This window comes from Strix aluco, chromosome 7 (genome assembly GCF_031877795.1).
Source record: "Strix aluco isolate bStrAlu1 chromosome 7, bStrAlu1.hap1, whole genome shotgun sequence".
Lineage (NCBI taxonomy): Eukaryota > Metazoa > Chordata > Aves > Strigiformes > Strigidae > Strix > Strix aluco.
Genome location: NC_133937.1, coordinates 22,091,107 through 22,110,429, shown reverse-complemented (window position 1 = coordinate 22,110,429; position 19,323 = coordinate 22,091,107). Strand labels below are relative to the sequence as shown.

At 39.7% G+C, this 19,323-nt stretch overlaps 1 protein-coding gene across 1 annotated transcript; it reads right to left on the bottom strand.

Moving 5' to 3' along the window:
* Window positions 1-4,056: 4,056 nt before the first annotated feature.
* On the bottom strand, window positions 4,057-14,572 carry LOC141925639 (lipase member M-like). The gene is made up of 10 exons (XM_074830051.1): window positions 14,556-14,572; window positions 12,960-13,071; window positions 11,686-11,803; window positions 10,778-10,976; window positions 9,943-10,052; window positions 8,972-9,108; window positions 8,266-8,412; window positions 7,111-7,182; window positions 5,489-5,560; window positions 4,057-4,290 (listed from the first exon to the last, which is right to left on the bottom strand). The coding sequence occupies exons 1-10, from the start codon at window positions 14,570-14,572 to the stop codon at window positions 4,057-4,059; spliced, it is 1,218 nt and encodes a 405-aa protein (XP_074686152.1).
* Window positions 14,573-19,323: the final 4,751 nt, after the last annotated feature.

The window sequence follows — 19,323 nt, the reverse complement described above, 5'->3', positions numbered from 1 at the left end:
CTGCATGGGGAATCTCATTTGTGAAGAGTAAGTTCTGCTAATGTCTCAGCTTGTTTTCAAATCTCTACCAAGACTAGTTGAGGCAGTGCAGAGGCTTGATTATTCCTCCTGTTAGGGCAAATTTTTCTCAATGCACTCTATGATCACCTGGCTTTGCTGGCATGACTCATAGACTTCCAGGTATTCGTTTTTTAAATCAGATGCAGAGGGCTAAGTAATATCAATTTTGGCAGGCCACTGGTCCCTTAAGCTTCAGGAATAAAGACAGTTAGGAGATGGGAATAGCTGTTTTTATCTAGTGAGATGAAATCACAAGGAAATATTGGTCATGGTAAACTGTCATGAAAGAACGTACTTAGATGGAAAAAAGGTCAGAGAGAGAAATGCCCTTGAAAGTTCTTTAGGTACTTTTAAGATTTAGTGAAAGTAAGATACAAGCCCTTCAGAAATTCAACCATCTATTCTTGTGCTTTAAACAGTCTAAAATTTATTTCATATAAGCTGTAAGGCATACACACATGAACCAGAGAAGCAACTGTGACTACATGCACATGAGAATCTACTGCCTTACTCACTAACAAAACATACAGCTGCATTACACTGTGAGAGCAGGAGGTCCAGTTTACACACACTGTTGTAATACTGGGACTTTCATTCCCTTGTTCTCAGACTGAAGAAAACAAGTAGAGGAAAATGAAACAGTTGCTCTTTTTCTTTCTTTTGTGCAGGTCAAACTTCTTCATTTTCTAACCTGAGCAAATACACACTTCTGTGCATAACAATTGGCTTACAGTTCAGAGAGACAAAAAGCTGTCTATTCTTAGAATCAGCTGCACAAAATCAAGACTGAACATCTTTATAGAGACAGGCAACAGAGAAAAAGATCATGAACACATACGTACAAGCAACTTACCTCTGCTTTGACTGCCTTGCTTGTGTCTTCTGCTGCAGTTCCTGGTCTGTCTCCATTAGCAGACTGATTCACTGGCAGAAACCTGCGCCAATAAAAGGAAGTCAAAACATAATGAGCACTTCAGGGTAGCAGCTGTGAGTGTCATGAGTTGGCAGCATGTATTGTAGAGCGTATTTAAGTGCTGATTTGGCAGTGCTTCAGAAGTGAGGAAATCTTTGTGATGAAAAAGATCTTCTAGTTAAATTCACAAACCCAAAATGCACCATGGAGCAAGAGAGTTTAAGAAGTACCTGCAAATCAGTGGTTAGGATGATTAGCTGGGACCTGGGTGTTCCAGCTCCCTGAGGCTGTGGCAGACCTTGACCTGTGCTATTGCCCAACTGAGGGGCTGCTCTGAATGTAATCTTTTAGAATGAAGACGAGGAAGTGTCCAGCTTCTATCAACATACTTTCTCAAGATGTCTCTACTATTGCTTTTCATTTGGTTTATGTTAACTTTAACATTACAGACTGTCCTAAGTCTGTTTTTCAGTGAGCAGCACAACTCATGAAACCCATCTTATTCTACATTAGTTGCCCAGAGTTGACATGGTTTCTGTAGGTGGTTCCAAAGAAGGCTTCACATAATCTCCCTCCCAGTGAGGGCACAAACAAGGGTTCTTGTTTCTCCCAAGCCATTTTCATCAACTCTGAAAACATAGTATTTTTGCCTAACTGCTGAATTAGTTCTAGTCAGCCCTGGGGGCTCAGTCGTCACTGAAATTGGCTTGATGACCATGGGCAGAAGGACATGTTCTGTGTTCTTAGGCATCTGGGCTACAAACAAAGTAGAATCCTCCTACGTGAGGACCAGCCTTTTCAGCCAATTAACTCATAAGTGTCTTCAGAAGAACTTGTGTTTCATCATGGTCTGATGAGCATTTAGAAGAAAACCAGATGAAAGGGCTGTGTTCTTGGGAATGCTGTTGCAAATAATATGATGTCTTTGGGTGGTGGGGGAAGGAGAGAAATAAGAACAGGATGTCAGTGAAGCCACAGTAACAGTTCTGCTTTATGTACAAAGTAGAGAACATTGTTTGGGTGAAAAAGGTAACTTGGTAATTTCTCAGTGAAAATCATTATAACTTGGCTGCTCTGATGTCTCTAAGTGACAATAACTTTCATCAAACCATAAATTAATCACTCAGAAGGACTTCTGTAACATGATGTCTAGTCCCTCCTCATGTCCCAGGGTGGGATTAACAATCCCCAGGATGTTTCCAATGCTGCGCGCCCAACCTGTTTTTACTGATTTTCCAGAAAATTCAACACCCTGCCTTCTCTATGGTCTCTCAGGTTGCAAGACAGCTGCACAGCAGCAATCTCTTTTGTAGGTGAATTTAGGGGATGTGCTGGCTTCTTTCAGGGCTATTGCTGTTGCATTTCCCATTGTAAGTATTGAAAATTCATAAAGTAGGTCTCAAGTCCTCATGTGTTTCCCCTGCAAGCAGTGAGTTAGTTGAAGGGCTGACTGGAGGGTATTTGTCCCCAGGAATTTGTATTGGGTGTAAGGAATATTCTTGTCTGGAGGGGAGCTGTTTTGTTTGGATCAAGTTCTGCTTACATTCATGGAGCACAAGGAAACAGGACAGGCTTCAGCAGTGGGCTCAGGTGATCAAACATGACCGTTGTTTGTCTTGGAAGGGAAAGGGACACAAGTGGTATCAGCTATGGTTAATTTGTTCAGCTAATGAACTATTTTGCAGAGTGAGACACTGACCCTTTGGTCATATAATGTCACCAGTGAACTGTCTTAGTGTAACAGTTGTTCTCTGCCCTGGTTGTCATACCAGACTTGGCGCACGCTAACATTTGATTCAAATGGAGAATGAGGGTGTCATGCTGAAAGGAAATCCCTAAATGCACTGTGTTTCTTTTCACAGTGAAACTAATGGCATTTCATTGTGGAGGGACAGTGACCCATAATACTGTAACCTAATAACCATGGAGGCTACCCTTCAAGTGAGTGCCTTTGTGCACTAACTACCTATTTGAAACAAGATTGGTAGAACTAGACTTCCCTCAGGAACTTAAATAGGATGACAGTTTCTTCAGCACTGTTTTCAAAGCAGCCCTTCCCACTAATGGGCAAAGTGCTCTGAATACCCATGGGATGGAGATAATGGATTCTTTCTAGCAATGTTTGGGTACTTTCTGTTTTAGTGTTTAAACCCCAAAGAGGCTTCTCAGAGCCATGATAAAGGTTAGAACAGCTCAGCTTTGTGGTAGCCAGTAGCTTCCATGTGAAATAGCAGGAGATATGAGGTTCCTGCTGGGTTCAGAGTGTAACTTTGAACCAGTGTCCCACTGAAGTGCTGTCATTGCCAAGATGAAAATAGCTCCTTTCTCCCACCCTGGAGAGTTCATGTACACAGATCCTGAAAGTGTTGTCAGCAGAGGTTGAGTCTGCCAAGATTTCTCTGTCTGTCTCAAGAGGGTGCCTTGAACCCAAGTTTCCCATATTCCAGGTCCATGCTTGAACCAGGAAACGGGCTACTGTTTTCTGCTGGGTCTACCCTTTCTGTGCCCTTTGTTTTTCCTCATGAAAAAAGTGAGCAACGCTGTTTCAAATAGAGACAAACCATCTTCTTTTCAGGAGTGAGTTTCTTATGTGAACTCAGTTTTTACTTTCTGGTCATCATCTCATCTAATAATAAAATTAATCAATACCATAACTGCTAGAATTAGTCTTGGCTTACACTATGCCTTTCAGTAACTGCCAGCTCAATAAACTGAGAAATAATATGAAGAATGGAAAGCATCTTGAGATCACTGACCATATCCAGAGAAAGTCAGTGCTTTCATTACTGTTAGGGTCTAAAAAAGAGAACAAGCTTCAAGAAAACCCTGTCTTCTGTTAGCTTATTGCAGAATCTAGGCTGTATCAATTAAAAAGTGATTACTGACCCACAAGGTTGTCAGAAAATATGAAATGCACTATCAGGATGCAAAAGACATTGCAGTGACATGTGGTGTGAAAATAGCACCAGGAGGAACCCTTTCTTTGACTCCAGCAGGAACCATCTGATGCCAAAGAAAGTTTTGTTCATGCCCAGTGAAAGAAAATGTTGTTGAATGAGTCAGGTACGGTTACTGGTTGTGGGTTAAGGATACTTCTGCATCAGATCAATAATTTCATTGTACATGTGCAAAGGTGCATCCAATCCCCAGATGAAATCCAGGTGTGCCCATTCATGAATCCTCTTGTGATAGATAAGCCTCTTAATTTGAGACAGTAAAATGGCTGCATCCTTTGGATCTGCAAGCAAGTCTTGTCCTCCAGTCCATGCTGCAGTAGGTACAGTCATCTCTTCTACATTGTAGAGAGGAGGAATAGCCTGGAAAACATGAAGCAGCACAGGAATGGATGTCCAGGAAAGCACAGCAAACTTTAAACATGCATTTGTCTCTTTCTTCTGTCCAGTTCAATCTAGAGATGCCTAAACCAAACAGGAAGGAAGTGCCCTTGCTTGCCTTTTCTGTCTGTGCTTACAGGGATGACACAGCTGATAGCACAGTCAAAGGAAAAACACCTCCTGAGTTGGCAAAGAGTTACTGTTGGGTCTTTGCCCTCTCAGCTAGGAACTCATCGGGTAGGAACCTGGAACAAGACAGAAAATGTCAGGATGCCTCTGGATAAAGTCCCATTTTGGTCCTTTTGGAGTACTGGTGAGCCACAGAAGACATATATGGTCTAGTCAGAAAACACATGTGACAAGGGTGAAAAGTAGCATGGAGTGGCTCTGCAGGAGGAGAGGGGAAGTAGCTTGGGACTCCTGAGTTTGGAAAATAGAGGCCAGAGCAGGAACAGGAGACAGGCTTATACAATCACAAATGGTATAAGAAAGAGCACAGGAAATAATTATCCCATTATTTCTCATAACACAAAACCTAGAAGGCATCCAGTGACTTTCCAGGGGCAAGCAAATTCAAGACAAACCAAAGGAAGTTGAGTTTCATACAAGGCATCATTAAAACATGTAACTTGTAATAATAGGCTGTTGTGGAGACCTAAAGGGGAGGACAGTCAAGGATGGGATTAGAATCTTGAATGGAACGGAGGTTCCTCAGGGACTGCTTGAAGACAGTCTTTTAGCCTCTGGCTGCCAGAATCTAGAGGTACCTATTAACTCTCCAGTTGCCCCCCTCCTAATATTGTTTCCTTGAGCTCTCATACATTGGCAACTGCTTCAATCAACTAGTAGGCAAGATGCCTCTTTGGTCTTATCCACTAGATGTACTCTTCTTTTTCAAAATTAATTTTCTCTCTTTCCGCCCTTACTCTTGTTGTTCCTATTGATTTCCTATTTAATTGAAAAGTTTTGGTCTTCCTCTCTCTGTCACTCTCTTTTTTCTTTTTAAAATTTATTATTGCCATTAGTGCTTGCATTCTTTCTCTATTGACTTCCAAACTGGAAAGTAGTAATACTTCCATCTACTTGTATTCTGAAAATGTGTCTCCTACTACATCCTTGCTCTCTTCCTGTGTGCTTCTGTGTTGTTCAAGGGTGATAACATTGTTTCACCAGAATATACCTGTTGGTATTTTTCCATGTTCTTCTTTGAACTGCCCCAGTCATAAGCTTGGAACTTCCCTGAATGGGCCTCCTAAGAGGATAAACAAGAGAAGGGTAGTTACAAAGCCATAATTCAGGAAGTTTGGGGATTCTTTCCCTGCTGAGCCTCTGACTCCAACCTAAAACCTCAATGGAAGTTCTTCTAAGAGCTACAAAAGAGGCAACAGTAAATTAATTAAAAGTCCCAATCAGTGAAAAGGAGTAAAATGTTTTGTCAGAACCAAAAAAATCATGGCTCCTGAAGAAAGACCCAGAGATGGTCCTGCAGGCAATTTGTTCTAGTTTGTAAAATTGCTATTAACAACTGCCTCCAGCAAGTTCCCCTTGCTGCTGCTGCCCTGTCCTTTTCTGACAGTCATAGTGCCATCACTCAGCTCTGTGGATGGCTCCTTCTTATGTTTTCTCTTCTGTCTCTGGTTTGAATACAGAAGTCACCATTTCTAGTTCTTTCCCTGTGCTCCTTGGCTTTGCCTACAACATGAGTTGTTACTACCATGAGACACCATCAATGGGATCCTAATATTGATCGTAAGGTGTCTGTTAACTCCTTTAATAGTAATAACAGCAATGACAATGAAGGCTTAGGAGTATCCTGCATGTTTGTACTTGCCAGTCTGTGGCTAGATGCTGAATTAACCTGAGTCAATTTGCAGAGCTCCCCCCACTTTTCCTTTGTAACCTTTTTTCTTTACAGGTCTAGGCCATGGTTACAAAAGCAACTTGATCAAATCTAATATTTTATGTAAATTCATAGACCAAAATATTGTTTAATGTTGAGTAAATGCCTGTGCAGATGTCACTCAAACATATCCATGTGTTTGTTATGTTGAAAAGTGCATTAACACCTCGCAAGCTCACTGTGCTCACAGCGGCTTCCTGCTCTGCTCCAGAGCCTGCAGTGCTGCCAGGAAACCTGTGTTGTGTGCAGAAGGTTCTGTGACTGAGCCCAGGCTTCATGAATCCTGAAAGTGTGTGCCCAGAGACAGAAAGGCAGCTTCGATCAGCACTGCTGCTGAGGATGTACTGTGACAGTACCTTGTAAGGGATATAGCTAGTCTACTAAATAGTTTATTATTTACAGTTCTATTGCTGTCCAGACACTGAGAGCTTTGAAAATAAAAGATGAAAATACAAAGGCTCTTACTAGTAAAATTTGATATTTTACAAAGCAACCTATGTCTTGTTCATTTCTTGACTCTACATTGGAAACATAACTAATTTCTTAAGGTAAGCTCTCTACAGAACAGTGGACATCATTTATAAAAGGTACTGGATATACAGTAAGAAGAGTGATATATACATCTGCATACACAGCTTCCAGCACACATGTTTTTATACAAATACAGCTTTTCATTCTTTGCTTCAAATATACCTGTATCACATAGGGTATTTCTATCCTGCTGGCAAAAGAAGAATCAATGAGAAATAGTGTTTTGAATTGAGATTTCAATTGTAAACCACAAATAGCTTGTGTTTCCAAGAAGTTAGCAATGGCTTCACAGCAGGATATTGGCTATACCCACTCTATACCATGCAGCCAGAGGTGAGTACCTATTTTGCCTTCTAGTAGTTTGCTAGTACCTGACTCCAGTGGACTATGTTCTGCACAGAAGTTCCAGCAGGGGTTTGTGCAATATACACATTGATTCGGTTCTGAAAGAAAATATTCAGTAAGTATTCTCTTCCTCCCTTCTATTCAGATGTACATCAAAACAGTTGTCACAGCAGTGTCATGTATCACTAAAACCAACAGAAATTGGAGTGACATGATCAGAGACTCCCTCAGAGTTACTCCAGCTGTGACGATGTGTCAGGTTTGGAGTAGCACCGAAAGAACAACTCCCAACCAGAACATTTTGCAGGATGACTGAGAATCTAAAAGACTCTACAGGTGGAAAGGACAGAATAGAAAGTTAGCAATTTAGACCCCAGACTAGGTGGTTTTCTTCAGGAGTCTGTAACAGATTCTATGTGAGAGAGAATCACTGTTGGAGAGAATAGCAAAAGGAACTGCAACTGCCTGAGGAATGCATGACTTTGAAATAAAACACACCCTAGTCCTGCCGGGGTTTCTTAACACGTTGCTGTGTGATCCTTCTTCAGAGAACATGCTCTGAGGCATTTTTTGGAAAACTCTGGAACCCAAATTTCATGCCCAGGTGGTCTGACCTACAGCTGTACATAGCTTGAGGTGTCCAAGTATGTCCTAACCCTCAGTGTCTGCCAACTCTCTCAGGTACCCCCTAGATATTCTGTGCCTCTGAGCATACCCCTGATGGTCCAAAGCTTGGAGAAGGAGGACAAGGCGGAATATGTGTGTTCCTTTCTCCTTTGCAAAGAGCTCCTGGAAACATGAAGAAGGAAAGGGTTTTATTTCCTCTTTTGTGGTGTGCCAGCATACTGAAGATCTCTGATGAGACCAGTAGTCACAGTATGAACCAGGAGACAGTGCCCTAGGTGAGGTCTGGCAGAAGCAGACTGCAGAGATCTGGGAGGCTTTGGGCAGCTGTTGATTGTAGGGGTTGTGCCAAGTGCTCTTCTGAAGAATGAGGCAGTGGTCCCCTGCCAGTGATGGGGCAACAAGCAGATATTGCTGTCTGGTAGTGGGGACTGTTCCATGTTCCCTGCAATGTAATGCTGACTAATAGAAATTCAGGGTTCACACCACAGGATAGAAGGTAAGTTTTGGGAACAGAAGCTTGAACTCTCAGTAGAGCTGGTAAGAGTTATACGTACCATGTCAATGTTTTTCAGGTTAAACCCACCCAGACTGAAGAAGACACTTCTACAAAGCCTGACAAAAGCTCTGTGGCTGCAAACAGGGACTATTAGCCTTCTTAGACACTCAGTCTGGGGAAGGAATTCTCTTTTGCCGAACAAACCCTGTGAAATACAAAGGTAACATTCATTTAAGAATGTACACTTGTACATTGTGCTGTTGGTTTTAAACGGTGTTTGTGTCCTGTTCCTCTTCTCCAGCACTTTCAGTGGTTCTCGCTTGCTTTTTCTTCATTTGCCAGATGACGTTCCCACAAACAGGAGAGAAATTAGATGTTTTTCCATTGCATCAGCCTGCTCATGCATTACTCAATTTGTGTTACATCACTTTTAATGAAGAGATATGTTAGATGTTAATTCCAATTCATAGTTTAGCTCTAAGATTGCACATCAGTTGTGGCTTTGTCTACAGGAATCATGGAAACCTTTGAGGATCTGCATCTCTGTATCTCTCTGCGTGACCTGTCCTAGTGCTGGACTACTGCCCTAGATAAAAAGTTTTTCTTAATGTCCAGTCTGAACTTCCAAAGGCTTCAGTCATAAGCTAAACCTACCCACATGCAAATAACTAGACTTCATAAAGCCCTATACTTTCTGTTTATCCTTTTTAAGAGCTCAACAAACAAGTATATGGTTAAACAGTTGAAACCAAGATATCACATACCCTGAACAATTTTTCTGGAAGGTAGAGGAGTTTTGTTGCTGGGCTTCTTGCATACTTAATAGTAGTGACAGGTGCCAACGCAAAATAGAGTTTGATTTTTTGAGCCAGCTCTGGCATTGTTGAAAATGCAATGAAAGCTGAGCAAACAAAAAAGAAGTTAAGGAAATCGTCATTTCTACATTAGACTGTTTTCAGTATTTGTAAATGTTATTCTGCAATTTCAATCATACAAGCAATGTTGTTAGTCGTTCAGAGACTATGGTTCAGCCTAGATTTGTATAAAATCCCTCTTCTCCATGTATTACACACAGAATCACACAGAATCATCTAGGCTGGAAAGGACCTTGAAGATCATCTAGTCCAACCGTTAACCTAGCACTGAGAGTTCCCAACTACACCATATCCCTGATATTAGCAGCTTGTAGTCTTATTTCCCTCTTCAGAGAGAAATTTCTTTCTATATTTTGCCTTTGCAGCTTTCTTCGAAACCCATTTAAACATAAAAGCACACTTCTGATGTACATTCATGAATTTCATATACTATTGGGAGGAGCAGTTGTTTTTCTTCTGGCCAATCCAATTTAATATTTCTTTTGTGTTTGTGTGTGTGTGTGTGTCCTGTCCAAACTGGTCAACTTCTCTTTCTGTACTCTCATCTTCCTATTTTGTTTATTTTTGTCAACTGACCATCTGCTGTTGGGCACACCCGTGCATCTTAGAAGGAAACAATTTGCATGGCCCACAATAATTTCCAGTATAATTCCAAGTCAACAGATTTAGAGCAGCAGTGCATTTGGCCTATTATATTTTATTGTCTTTATAATAAATCAAAAATGCCTATATGCTGAAAACAGCTTATCTGTGTTTTTCACACCTGCAAAGAGGCAATGAAAACCCCAGGTACATTCAGTATATCAAATCACATTTTACTCCTGTTTTTCTGAAACATTGGTCTATTGTGTGTAACTTACCAATAGTAGTACCTTGTGAATAGCCAATATAGTACAATTTTTCCTGTCCTGTTTTCTCCACAATGAAATTTATTGCTGCTGGAAGATCAAACTTTGCCATCTCATCAAAACTGCAGGCAGAAGATTGAGAGAGAGGCATGCATAAATTAAAAATCCATTTGAATTCACATTTTTATTACAGGCTTGTCAGCAAAGAAACAACATGAACCATTTAGTGAATCATTCAGTTACTTTAGGTTCTGTGTTTTTCTGGCACTGGATAGGGAAGATACTACTCAAGGTTTTCTGGGGTATTTTCTCCCTTGACATCAACAGAAGGACTTCAGGAAATATCAGGTTGAATTGTAACAGTCTACATAGAAGGAAAAGCTGGTGATATAGTAACAGAGCTCTGTCCATGGAATCATGCATTTTATACAATTTGGCATTAAAAAAAAAAAAGGTCTATTTTCAGATGTTCATTAAAATAAGTGCCACAATTATTTAAATTTTCTCCTTCTGTGGTTTTAGTGTTATTGTAATAGACAGAGTATCATTTCTAAATAGCCTCCAAAACTGCCCCCAGAACTGAGGAGTGGCTTGGACATGAACTGTGCAGGTTCTTCTGAGCTGCACTGATGCTACATATCTAGTTTGAAGAACTTTTTCTAGCAGTAATTAGAGGAAAGTAGTCTCTACCACTATTAAAATTCACATGCATGTATAGGGGCACCTCAGCAAAAGTGAATGTAAAGAATGCTTTTTAAAATGTAGCATATGTAAATCCCTGATTTAGCCAGCTTTAATAAATATGTAAGGGTGGGTAATGGAGATGTCCTTCAATGGTTCAGTCTACCTGAATGCCCAGAATTCATCTTGATCAATGGAATAATTTTGATGTTTTCTGGACCATCGATTCCCTCTGCTATTTCCCATCCAAACATCAAAGCCAGCATCAGCTAGTATGAAGCCCAAGCTGTTGTTGGGCAGGTTTGTGACCCAGTTACTAGCATCTCCCAATAATCCATGTTGGAGAAATACAGCAGGTTTCAAAGCTGAAAAACAAATCAGAAACAAAACAACAATTTATAAAATTTCTTGATTTTCTGGTAGTTCAGGGACCTTACTGTCTCATATTCAATACTGTGATTTGTTCCTGCACCAACTTAAAGGGAGACAACTAATCATAAGAATAAAACATCCCTTTCTATAAAGAGAGAACTTCTAAGCTTCTGTAAGGATTTATGGAAAAATCTGCCTGACGCCAGCAAAAAATAGCTGGGCACCCTCTGGTCATTGTTTGTACAGCTCTACTGCATTATCTTGAGATTCTCAACGCTGATATATAGAATGAAGGTGTGAGATTGTTTGCAGAGATTTCCTTTACCCAAAATATGAATCAGTCACTGATATTAACCAGGTATAAGCAGAAGCAAAACAAAATTAGAAGCTGGAACTGCTTTCTCAAAAAAGGCTGACTGGGCAGATTATAACCTTTACCTTACTTTTTTTTTTTTTTTTAACTTTTACTCATCAGCTCTTATTATGAGGATATATGCTTCGTATTATAGTGGATTTTTATTATAAATAGGTGTGCTTGACATAAATCATGTTGATCTTGTGGGCTGTTCAGGGCAACCAGAATTCTCTACTAAAATTTCACTCATGTATAAAAACTCTGATGGTCATTTCACATATATAAGGTATCTCTTTCCAGAATGTGCCCTATCTAGGCTGGTTTAGTCTTGTATTAAAGAACTGTACCTGGGTTTCCTTGATTCTGTGTACCATAAGGGATTCTGTTAATGGTAATGATATAACCATCTTCTGTTGTCACTTCATACTCCTCACTGGGGTACCCTTTATAAGTAATGAGCTCATTCTAGACGAGAAAGTACAAATGCATTTGCTTGCAGAAGTCCATTTCATATATTATATGCATAAGATATTTACAATGAAGAAATGTTAGAGAGCAGATACAACTGTGATTTAGTCTACATATATTAAGCATCTGAATGAAGCAATATCAGATTGGATATTGTAACCCTAAAGCTACAACAGATTTCCTTCATTCTTTGTGTTATATCTGGGATTTGACTATTCAGTTAAAATCTGTTGTAAAAAAACTGTGTTATGGTACTGTCATACAATCACAAACCCTTGCATTCTGGTGATGTAAGAATCACTATAAACTCATAGCTTATGATTCCCATAGCTGAGATGAGGAGCTGCCTGGATTCATGCTCCTGATCTGCTGCCTGGGTTCATGCTCTTGATCTGCTGCAAAAGTGAAACCAGTTTATTTAAACTACCTTCAGAGAAATCCAGAGATCTTCACAATTGCGCTTTTGTGAATGGCATATATGCAATGAGTACCACTGAAAAACTGACTACGTTATGAAAAAAACAAGATCAGTCACTTGCATAGTCACAAGAGAAATCACTAGCACAGCCAGTCTTAAACTCTGAAATATTATTTTTGACCTGTAATATTCAACCTGTTTTGCTACAAAAGAGCACTGGTTTTTATAACTTGTACTCAGAGAATTGCTCAATGTAATTTGTCATGCAGGACAGAAACCCCAAGATTTTAACAAGTAACTAAAGATCTAAACAAGCTTGCTTTGCAAAGAGGTGCTCTTCTGTAAAACTGGCCATTTCTGATCTATGCTGGTCATTCAAAAAGGAGAAAACATAAGCCACTAGTTACTTAGAATCTTTGGCGACAAAATGCTGACATTCCAGATGGCCATTCTTTCAGACAGGTGGATAGTGCTAGCAACAGCAAACTGATTATTTAAAAGGAAATTAGCTCTGAAGATTTGCTAAATAAAGGTGTTTGCCTTAATTTCTATCAGACATAAGATGTTCTGTTACACATGCAGAAAGAATAGAAGCGAAAGCAGTAGTATATAGAGTGATTAGAGAGGATGAATTAAAGGTATCTTATCTAGTTTGATATTTCTAACACCTAGAAACCCCTCTGCTGTGACACATGCATTCCTTCCATCCCCAGGTCACTCTACAGAGCAACTTACAATATTCATAAACGCTTCAGGATCCACAGCTCTCTTCATTCTTCTGAGTTCTTCTAAATAAGTAATTCCCTGAAACAAATATGTCACAGCAACAAACAGCCATATCTTCTCCCTGGATAAAACAATATATTCATCTGTCAGCAGTCCTGCTCTGCGCTTGTAATCCAGACAGGTTCTGTGCTTTTCTGATGAGGGAAGTGCTGCCCAATACTGAATGGAGTTAGGCTGGTACTCCCTACGTGTCAATTAAATGGAACGAAGCTGACTTTAAACACCTAACTGAGGGAGTTTGGCAGCAATCTGGATTCTCTGTTAAGATTTGGTCCAGGATGTTGCTCTCAATCAGGGCAAAATTATCTGTGAATCCAAGGAAAGGAGCAAAGGTTTCAGAGAAATGTATTTCACTTGTTCTTCTGAGAAGAAGTCACCTGCATTACCATGCCACACATTTGTTCTCTAGATTAATTAGGAAACATTTCTGGCTAACTCTGGGGAACACTGGAGTTATTGGGCAACTTGCAACTAAAACAATCACTGTCACAGTGAACTTTTCAAAGTGGAGACAACCAAGCTGTTGGATAGTTAATTGAAAAAACAAAGACAATTGAAAATAAACAAATTAAAATATTTATAATTTAATTAAGAATTTAGGAACTGAAATAAAGCACTTATTTATTTATTTATGACACTTATTTATTACACTTATTTATTTATTTATTACACTTATTTATAGTTGCCTAGAATAATTTATACAAAACTGATCAATGGCAAAATTTATTTAATGGAGAAAGGAAAAGAAAGCTTTGCTAAATGTAATGCTAAGTAGAGACTGAGTGCAGGGATGCCCAGTTTTGTTCTGGAAATAAAGAACAAAAAACCCAGAGAGGAAACTAGCCGGCTTGGATGCATGCATAGCAGCTCCACAGTCTGTCAACACCTACGTACTCTTAGCTCAAATAAAATGCAGTGTTTGAATTAGCATTCTCTCTACACCATACAAACCCCTAGAGGCCATGTCTAAACCTCTGTTGTCCCTCTGATAGATCTCTAAACTAGACTGAATCAGCCAAAAACCTCCATTGCATATATTGTTTTCCCAATCAAGAAGACTTCCTAACTTTTTTCCCAAATAATATAAATAGTTTATTTTTTTCTTATCACTGAATAATTTATGTTCTAACTTTCTAACACTACATTCTGATATAAAGTGTACCTTGAAAATACTTGTCTCCTTTTGTAGAAAAAGGAGCAGACATTTTAAAACCTTTTTTTTACTGAACTAGCCTCCTTTCTTTTGGTTGAAAGCCACTGTTATCTTATTCCCACACTTGCCATTTTCTCATGCCTCTCCAGTTATCCCAGAACTACCTAAATTCCGGCTAGGTGAGTCATGTTACTCCTCTTTAGCTGAAAGGAATCTTGCAAGAAACAGGCATCCTTTCACCAATGTGAGTTACAAACAAAACAACACAACAAAATATATTTGTTTTTAAATAATAAAGAAATTTCCTCAAGCCCAGGTTTGATACCATCTTTTGCAGGTCCCACAAAGCCTTCACCAGTTTTGGGTCAGAGATAAATTAAAGCTTTACCGACCTTGTGCCAGAAATCATGTATTCAGTCAAGTGACTGAGGCAACAGAAGATGGAAACTCAATCCCCAGCTGTTTGGAAGCAGTGCTGGGTAAAGATGGCAGCGAAATGATGGTCATGCACTGTTTTTTCCTCAATCATGCATGCAGCACCTTGACAATAAGCAGTTATTTCTTTCCCACTCCTCATTCCTTCTGCTATTACTTCAGCTTTGCTCTAGGGTAACACCAGAGAGAGGTGACTCCTTTTATTCTCAGACTTTGTGCTTTTCATCTCCTTAGCCACCACAGCTATAACAAGGCTTTTTATTATCACAGATTGCTGGATTTTTAAGGAGAATACCAGCCTCTGTGGAGTGGCAGAGCAGGAACAGGAATTTTGAAAACAAGTATGTTCATAGATATACCTTATCATACCTAGTGAAATTGTCAATAAACTTGCAACAATTTTCTCTTTTACTAACAACCTGCCAATTCCAGCTTCTCATGTTATGTGGAAAGGATGGAAGGAACTCTGATTCTTTGATACTTCTATTGATGTTGTTGCACATATTTTTCTTTCATCGTTTTAATGCTCATGTTTCTGTTCCATAATTTTACATTGTTGCAGGAGTGGTTTCAGGAGATTTTCCTTTATTCATATTTCACAGCTAAAATGACCATAAAATAAAATGGATATTCTATAAATGAATAGTTACAAAGCTGCAATGCTTTTCCATAATCTGTATGGACTCAGGAAACATTACCATATTGGCCACTTGTCTCAGTGGTCTCAAGCATACTGGGAGTGGGCCAGTATTGCCCAGCAGTAGAAATTAGGTAGGTCTGAGTAGATTGTTAAGTCTTCAGGACTTCTGAACCTCTGTGAGGCTCTTCTTTTTGTGGAGTACAAGCATAATGCAGCCATGTTCCCTAACTGGTGTCCTAGCTATTACTATAATACAAACTTTGCAGAAGTATGATTGAGGCTTTTTTTTTTTTCTTTTCCCACCTGCATATTCTGCTATAAAGCTGGTGGACTTCACATTCTGCCTGTTCCAGCTTTGTATTTTTAAACCTTGAAGCTAATTATTCTTTCTTGTTCAGTTTCCCACACTTGTTCTTCCAAATATTCATTCTGTCTCACAGATACCATTCATCCACAGAGAACAGATGAGTTTATACACTGAGATGAACATCTACCAAGGTTTTGAACAGGTTTTGATATTTCTATTTATATCATAGCTTGCATACTTTCTCCTTGCAATCCTGGCTCTGGTTAGGACCAGAATTATTTATTATATCCTCAGAACTTTTTTTAATACTTACAGACCAGAAAGAAATATGAAATAAAATCTCAGGAGAAGACCTGTTCCTACAAGATTTGCTAGCAGGCCTTCAAAGAGAACTATAAAAGTCCGAGTTCAGGTTCTGGCAGGGAATTAGGAGAGGAAATTCTTTTCAAAGAGCTTGTTTAGAACATGGAGTGTTTCCAAATATTGACTCTACACATTAGGTGGTTTTTGTTTTGGAATCTTCTCTTTATTTCCTTTCATATACTTTAAGATCTTTCATCTTCCCTGTAAGAAAACCTGGTTTTCTCCTTTTTAAAGCCTGAGTGTCTTTTGAGGCTCAACATGAATTCCACAAGTGACCTGTTTAAATATGCATTTGCCTTCAACTACCTCATGCTATTTTAACTCATTAAGATGTGCTACTAACTCGCTATGAACAAAGCCAGCTTCATTCTTCAGTGTAAAACAATGCTTCTTTGACAGAATGAACTCAATAAAACAATATTGAGTAAAACGACAATGTCTAAATGGCATAATACCATAAATAGGAAATTAGTGGAGAAAGTCATCACTGCTGGTTATTGGCAGCATGTGTTTGAAGTGAGTATTTGAGATGGGAAAAGAAGATGAACAAGGGTGAGTGTTAGGCTGATTTTTTTAAACACAGACATGCACACTCTGTTGTTAGTTTACAGGTTTCAGGGGAAGTTACTCACACTATAAACAGGTGTATAATTCAGTGGAAATGCTTAAAGGTTGAAATGTTGCTGTCAGAGGTGTGGCTGCAGCTTCACTAATGTGGTCATATGCAAATAAACTTTAAACTGGTCAGTCTAGGCGTGCTTATATAAATGTCTTTGTATAAATTGTTGACTACGTGCTTGGTTTATGAAACCTCAGCTCCTTCCAGTGCTCCTTCTGGATAAAAACCCCAGTAATGCACAGGATATAATCCCTAGCATTTTGGTGTTTTCTGCAAACTCTTTGCTCTCCCCATTCCCTCCTGCTTCAGGAATTAGACCTGGCTCTGAAAGTGACCTAAGAAGAAGATATTTGAAAGCAGCTGAGTATAGCAGTTCTTCATGGATCAAATATATCCTTTTGTCTTCTTCATCCAGCTAGTGTACATAGTTATCAGAAATATTTGGCTATTCTGACTATGTTGAGGAGGGCCTTTAGAGGAAGGTATGCTTTACTGAGAGGCAGACTTGTTTTTGTGCAAATTGCCATGCAGGAGTCTCCAAGGGAACACACAGCAACAAAACAAAAGGAACCCCTCCATGCACTCATATGGCTTTAAAAGTATTTCATACCATAACAGTGTAAGCATTTGTTTCTTGAGAGTGAGAAAAACACTGAGAACTAAGAACGGGGTCTAACAGTAAGCTTTCCATGGCATCACTGGGACAATACCTGGTTTCTGGCAGTGTGGGTGCAACGCCTGCCCTCAGCCACCCCATCCCGTGCTATTGCCTTGTCTGGAGCGCTGTTGGGCCCCAGCACAGGCATGTCTCAGGGATGAAGGCAGAGCTCCCCTGTCCAGCAACGGCCCTTACACCTCCAGACAGCAAAGGGAGTCCTTCCAATGGAGTCCACACACAAAGAGACACAAGTGCAAAAGCATAAAGCATTAGTGAGAACAGGTGCTTCTTGGGTGAGAGTCTCTCCTCAGCTCTGGCAGGCCTGCAAAAATATTGCCTTGTGCTCATCATCACCGTAAATGACGTGGGCTTGCCTGGAGGATTTCCAGCAACTAGGCTGAGCAGCATAGTATTCTTAAGTGATGAGTAAGATAGTCCTGAGTTGGCACTTTCATAATTATGAATCTTTCACGTGACAAAGGTAAAGTAAGAAGTGTCAAAAGGAAGGGCTCAGAAGGGACAGAGAGGGCTGTATGCCTGTCTCTTCTGCTCACACTGCTGACATCTTGTCTGGGAATGTTCTAGGCAGGTCTGCCCTCCCACCCAAGCCTCACTCACCTGTAGAAGGGCAAGCTTGCAAACAAAAAGCTCAGCCCAGCCCCTCTGTTGACTTATCCAAAGGAAACATGACTTCTGAAAACACAAATAATTTCCACAGTACCTTTTGGCTGATGTTGAATTTTGTGAAATGTATGCAAGCCAGAATATCTTCACCTCTGAGGGTGGATGAAGTCTCTGTTGCAATTCATGAGCTTTGCATAACTGTTCAAATTGTTTTGGCCCACAATCTACATGTAATTCTTTTTATCCTTCTGCTAATTTTGTAGTAATGTATACAGCAATATCTCCTCACCCCCATATGTATCAACTGTAATTAGAAAATAAAGAAATTCACATATCGGCATACACATTCATGGAAAGCTGAATCAAAGTACAGCCTATTTCTCTTGCACTTGTTGCTAAATGAAAGCCCTGGGAGTGTGAACTCAAATCCTCTGGCAGAAGAACTGGAACCAGTACAAGCGCTAAGCATGAGTTACACTGTGTGTTCCCCAGTCAGCACTAGTCAGTGTGCCCCGGTCAGTCCTGGTGAGCATGTGCCATTAAGCACTGCTAAGCATGGACTAACGAATGAGGCTGGGGTTGGGTCAGACAATTTTCTCTGTCTAGCTGGCACTTCCAGCTCTGAGGATTTTGTGCATGAACTGTCCCTAATACCTTGACAGAACAGTGTCTAAGGGACATTTCAGTGCAAGCTGCATTCCTGTTAATCTGAATGAATATTCAAGTAAATTAATGAAAATCATGGCCGAAAACCTTACTTTTGTGCCCTAAGGGATGTCAGATTTTATTTATATAAACCATAAAGACAGACATGTCCTTATTACAAGTTGTATTGACAGAGACTTAAGAGAATGGACTACTGGAGATAAAGAAAGTCACTGATGAGATTTGCTTTGAAAAAAGAAAGGAATATTTGAGAAAAAGATTTAAATGCGTTATTAACAGATTCTTGACACTAGCAATGATGTCAAAATTTGCATTCAATCCTATCAGAATTCTTCTGTGTTTAAAAAATCATTCCCTGAGCACTAGATATAGCAACATTTGTTTCTTGTCAGTTTGTACCTTACCTTGATTTCAAGCTCCAGTTAAATATTTCCAATGATTAGGGTATCTCTCTTGCTCTCCTTTGTCTCCTAATCTCCTAGTCATGATGAAGTCTTTACTGGTCAGAACACCTGTAGTCTTTCTCTTCTACTCGGTCATCTTTTTTTCATGAAACACACAAAGCCTTGATTATTTTGCAGAGGACTATGCTGCTATGAGTGAAAACTGGCCACAGGGCTCAAAATTTACCAGGAAACATACAGACAGATACACAGACAGCATAACCTCCTGAACATTGTTCCCTTAGGAAGGCAGCTAAGCCATCCTCCCTTAAGCCTTTGAATAAAATCAGTGTATGGTTCTATACTGTTGCTGGATTGCTTGTCTTCATATTTTGAAAAGGGATTGTGCCATTGCAAAACAAAATGAATTTTTAGAATTGTATAATTTTCAGATTATAAAGGCAG